The 6,000-nt window shown below is 42.4% G+C and overlaps 1 protein-coding gene across 1 annotated transcript in view; it reads right to left on the bottom strand.

The window, feature by feature from the left end:
• The window catches only part of LOC143135866 (uncharacterized), a 40,173-nt gene that overhangs the window by 16,484 nt on the left and 17,689 nt on the right, over positions 1–6,000 (bottom strand). The window contains exon 3 of the mRNA XM_076296192.1: positions 3,287–3,912. Within this exon, the coding sequence (XP_076152307.1) occupies positions 3,287–3,912 (626 nt within the window). The remainder of the gene's footprint in view (positions 1–3,286; positions 3,913–6,000) is intronic.

The raw sequence follows: 6,000 nt of genomic DNA, 5'->3' as shown, positions 1-6,000 counted from the left end.
AAGGAAAACTATATATATATATATTATTAGTGCTGTCAAACGATTAAAAATTTTAATCGCGATTAATCGCTGAATTCCTATAGTAAATCACGATTAATCACATATCACATATTTTATCGCATGATTAAAATTCTATTATTTTGCATTTCTGAACTTTCCAGGAGTCCATTTTAACAACATAAAGCAATTATTGTGTATCTTGATTAGGATTCAAATGAAAGCAAAACAAATTACTTCATTAACTTAAGACGTAGGTCTATTTGATTATTTCAGAAATATAGCTTATTAAGGGCATAACAAACATAAAATACTATATTCATTATCTTTGAGTTCAGTTGAAAATAAGGAACTTTTCGACATGAGTGCACTGCCATTTTATAGGCCTACAGTCTATGGTGCACTGTCATTTGCCACACATATCAACGGCGAAGTTTTTAACACGCAAACACTGGATGAACAATGGATTTTATGGAGCGGCGTCGACCAAATATAACTGAATCGTGATTTACACAGCGGCAGAGTTGTATTGAAAAGAATGGAATCTAATGTACAGTAAATGAATGTTGAAAGCAGAGTGCATCGCACTCATGTCGGCATCGGTGTCCACAGCAATTTAAAACACTATTCAGCTGACCGGGAGTTCAGAACTGCGTCGGTGTTTATTGTACGAATCTACTATTTGGCCGGCTCGTAAGCCCAAACAAGTGTGTGCAGCATGCCTTTACGTAGCCTACTAAAGGTGCATCATCATAAAGATAGGCTACATTTAATCTGCATCACGCCCCATTTTAGCGGAAAACAAGTTAACATATATCATTGATTCTAATGGGAAAGACAGATAGCCTAATCACACCTTAACGTTACATCTAGTTATTAATTTACAGGCCATTCAATAATTTTACTAACACGGCAGTTATAAAGAATTATGTGTATGTAACTTACTCATGTTGAAACGATGTAGGCTACATCACAATCCATTCAGCACGTACTAGCTACACTTACCATATCCCATTTAAAACGGTTAGCTTGCTAGCTAGCTAACTGTGGAACTTCAGTAACAGGCATAGCCAATTATCTCACCTAGTTGTAGGAAAAAAGCTACATTCATATTACAAGTGATAGAATGAATGTCTGACTTACGGTAATTATTATCGTCAACATTTTTATCGCGGTTTACCATTATACCGGTAATCGTTACATCCATAGGGGTAACTAATTATAAAGTAACGGATTACTGTCATTTTGTTACTTAACTTTCTGAGTAAGAAAGTGTAGCAATGCTTACAATTCAAATCAAGTATCTATTATTACAGTTACTGAATACTTTGTTCCTTTTTTGCTTCAATAAAAACACTGGCCTATACACAATTATTTGTTATTTAATCCTAACCCAAGATAAAAAGTTATTTCATTGTTATGTGTAGAAAGAGCACACACCACTTCTCCAGCACTACACTCTTTCTTTCACCATCATTCTATCTCAATCAAGACAAAATGACAAATGAAAATCAGAAAAGGTTTACTGGACCTTCTTCCAAATAGGCCCACGACCATACGCAGTACACACACACGCACACACACACACCCACCCTTGCTGTCTCATATACTTGTCAAGGTATCACATTCAAAAATAGGTGGTCACATTTTACAAAAATACTAATTATTGATTGGGTGCTGCTGGAGAATGTGGGCCCCATGTGATAAAATACTTTTGGGCCTGCATGCTCCGCGTGACGAAATTTTTGAAAAATAACCCCTTAAATGGAGACTTCTGGGGAATTTTGTGGAAACTAATTGACAAATTGACTTAAAATATATATTATAATATATTGATAGCATATTACAATACAGCCTGAGGGTAGAAAATGTTAAATTGTATAGCCTAAACCTTATCTTATCGCCTAAACAAAGCAACACTGTAAGACCTATATTTACCCTCTGTTCTGTATTTAAGGCAGGGGTAGCTCATTGCAAATAACCCCTTATAACATGTGCATATGTTTACATGTTATATTCTTGTTTTTTTCCCCCTTTCATTTAATTATATATTTGTTTGAATGAAAAGGCCTTCTGCCTTTATGGGGACTTTTAATTTGAAAATGGGTTATTGTGATCCTGTATGTAGGCCTAGTTTAGGCTATGTCTGCTGCTCTTACAGCCTTTGTCATTGAAAACACGATGGCGCAAATTATTACTTTTTTGGATGACAATGACAGCTGGTAGCGTAGACATGCTGATAGCTTCAATGACTCATATTTATGTGGAGAGACAGTAGCCCTACGTGGCCGATGAGCCACTGAGCCAGGCAGTCGACTCTTCCACCTCTGACTACGTCCGCACATTCTTGTTTGCTGGCTAGTAGACTCAATTTTTTACCTGACGGCATTCACTCCCATCCAGGTGACATTTTGTGTTTTTTTACAGACGTGGCAATAAGCCTCTTGGCTGTTGGCAACTAGCCTAAGCCAGTCTTATCTCGAGTCCTCTAACCAAATGTCCAAAAAATTACATTTCCCTATGACTTCGTCAATGGTAGCGAACTTTTGGCAAAAAGTTTGGCAGTAAGCCAGCCGTATATCCAGTTTGAGCATAGAGTTTGAGGGGGCGCTAAACGTTTTTACCGCGAACGCACACCGACATATCGCTCAGGTCCTACTCGCACATATAATTAATATAATATAAATAAATTCACGCGAATTTTAGGAGATAGGCCTGCACTTAACACAAATGGAAAACCTCATAGTTAGTGGTTTGAAAATGTAATACCTCATCAGATGACGTTTATTACTTTTTAATACTTTTAAATGGCCTTAAATTTGGCTAATTTCATTTACTAACTTTTAATACTTTTTACAACCCTGCGGACATACACACACACACACACACACACACATATATATATACACATATTATATCTATCTATCTATCTATCTCTCACACAACTGGCTGTGGAAGTTGGCCATGGTGGTGGTGTGAGTGCGTCTGTGTGCGTTTGCGTGTGTGTGTATGTGCATTTAACACACCTGGCTGTGGAAGTTGACCATGGTGGTGGTGTGAGTGCGTGTGTGTGCGTTTGCGTGTGTGTGTATGTGCATTTAACACACCTGACTGTGGAAGTAGGCCATGGTGGTGGTGTGAGTGCGTGTGTGTGCGTTTGCGTGTGTGTGCGTTTGCGTGTGTGTGTATGTGCATATAACACACCTGACTGTGGAAGTTGACCATGGTGGTGGTGTGAGTGCGTGTGTGTGCGTTTGCGTGTGTGTGTGTGTATGTGCATATAACACACCTGGCTGTGGAAGTTGACCATGGTGGTGGTCTCGATGTCCTTCTTGCCGAGGATCTCCATCTTGACAGGCGCGGTGGGGAACTTTCCGGAGAAGTAGTCCAGGAAGTCGGGCAGGTAGGCGGCGGCTCCGTGGATGATGCCCATGACGTAGTGGGCGGCGCCAGCGGGGTCCTCGCTGAAGGCCAGCGTGACGAACTCGTGGGCGAAGCGCTGCAGTTGGGCGGGGGTCAACACGGCGAGCTCGCGGCTGTACGCATGCAGCACCAGAGCGCCCCCGTTAGGCTGCTGCTCCACGTGCACCAGGCGGCCGAACTCCATGGCCTCCACTCCGGGCAGTCGGCACGGCGACGCACCCTTGGCCACCTCCGCAGCGGGGGCGGAGCCAGAGGTGGGGGTCAGGCCGCGCGGCGACGCGCTCTTCTCCTTCTCCTGCTTCAGCACAGCGCCGCCCTGCTGGACGGGCAGCGGGGGCTTGAAGGCGCCGCCCGGCAGGTCCGTCTGGCTGGAGCGGCTGTGCATCTTGGGTCGGCGCCTCTTCTCCTCCTCACGCCGCCTCTTGCGCTTTTTCTTCTTCACCTTCTTGATCTGCAGCTCCTCCAGACTCAGCTTGGCCTTCGCCTTCTCACCTGCACGCACACGCACACGCACACGCACGCGCACACGCACACGCACACACACGCACACACACGCACACACACGCACACACACGCACACACACGCACACACACGCACACACACGCACACACACGCACACACACGCACGCACACACGCGCGCACGCACACACACACACACACACAGACATAAACGATTAATCTAGCGATTATTTTTTCGATGCATTGATTAATCTACCGATTCATTTTCAGTCCAATTCGATTCTATTCGATTATCTCCCCATTCATTGACTAATAGCAACTTATACATGTTATGAAAAAACATGAATTCCTTAAAATTGCAATATATGTTTATTGCTCTTAAGATTCCAAAATAAAAGACTATACAAGTGCAAAGTAATGCATTCTTAGTCAGAGGTAGCATTCAATAAAGTTCAGTAGTGTATAGGTCTAATTGAGTGCCTGAATTTGCGCAGCATGGTCACGATGCTAATCGGATTTAATAGCAATTTAGCCCGCCGTGTTCTATGCAATGCTTCTATGTGGCAACAACAACCCTTCAACAATCGTGAATATTTTGTTAAATGCACATGCAGAGGAGGGGCAGCGGGCTACGACAGAGAGCGGGGCGGGGCACGGAAAGGCTGCGTGTGTAAAAGGTGCAGCTCAATGAAAGGATTTTATCTTATCTTTAATTTAAATAGTACAACATAGAACATCAATGTGTGGTGGCCAGTTTTGATTTCGTGGCGCCCAGTCACAGATTAGTCAACCTATGGGAAACACTGAAGGTGTAAAATGAAAAATATTTAGCGGCACACGTTATGCTTGACGAATTGACACGCTTATTTTGCGCCAACGTATTTTTTGCGTCGACGCTTTGTCCCAGCCCTAATGGTCACACAAACACATGTCAGGATAGGCAAACACACACACATGACACACTTATACTATAGGATCAGTCAAAGTCTGTGTAGCAGAATTACACTTTTACAAGTAACCTTCTTTCATGCTGAATGCATGCATTATCTGCGTGTGTGTGTGTGTGAGTGTGTGAGTGAGTATCAGTGTGAGTGTGAGTGTGTGAGTATCAGTGTGTCACGATTTCGATTTTAATTTGAAATCTATTGAAATTACACCCCCAATGTCACGTCCAGCATATATGCCAAGACGCTACAGCCTACATCAATCGACTGAAATCGAAGCCCCTCTTGCTACTCTGAAATCACCGGTGTTTTGTCATTCATTCAGGTCAATTAACACTACTTACTCAACTTAGCAAGTGAAAAGATTAGTTACAGTCCAAAATTACTGTAAGGCATGTGTGCATGTATGTGTGCGCATGTACAGTATCAGTGTGTGTGTGTGCGTGTGTGTGTGTGTGTATATATATATATATATATAAACATATATATATATATATATATATATATATATATATATATATATATATATATGTTAGAGTGCGGATCGGGCCGCAAATTTCTGTCCGAACCCGGCCCACGTCCGACAGAGTTGCGTCCGAACCCGACAGGCATTTTCATTTTTATGTCCGAACCCGACCCGAGCCCACGCAGGTCACACACAGCGCACATTAACACAAGACGCCCAAGCAAGCATAGCCTAAATAGAATTCTTGTCTTACCATTGCCGAAAAGTCTTAAAAATGAACTGCAACAGTCGTTGAAACTAGTGCCTCTGTCACTGAACCATATGCAGCATCGACGTTAATTGGGGCAACTCGAGGAAATCCTCATCCAGCTGAACGAGACGACCTTATAGCCTACCGGTAGCCTATGTCTTCACCACAGTATGCAACGCAAATAATCCTAAAATCTGATAGGCTAACAACTTTTTTTAACGTCACCCAAGACTGTGCTTATGTGCATATGTGCGATGTGCCTAACCTTTGTTTATGTAGTCGTGAGACGTGACAACGCATGTGCATGCCGCCTGAAATGCGTTGTCACGATAAACAAATCTTGCACACAGGAAGAAAGCTATTAGGTCTTTTTTACATTTTACTTTATTCTGAAAAAACAAATGTTTGCATCATGTAAAGCAGACCTGTTGGTTACCCAACATAAGACATTTTAAATGT

The sequence above is a fragment of the Alosa pseudoharengus genome, unplaced genomic scaffold, assembly GCF_046254945.1.
Source record: "Alosa pseudoharengus isolate Yale_2024_CS ecotype anadromous, Long Island Sound unplaced genomic scaffold, YU_APseudo_1.1 YU_APseudo_1.1_scf_20, whole genome shotgun sequence".
Taxonomy (NCBI): domain Eukaryota; kingdom Metazoa; phylum Chordata; class Actinopteri; order Clupeiformes; family Clupeidae; genus Alosa; species Alosa pseudoharengus.
Note: the sequence above shows the minus strand (reverse complement) of the source record. Positions and strands in the feature narration are given on the sequence as shown.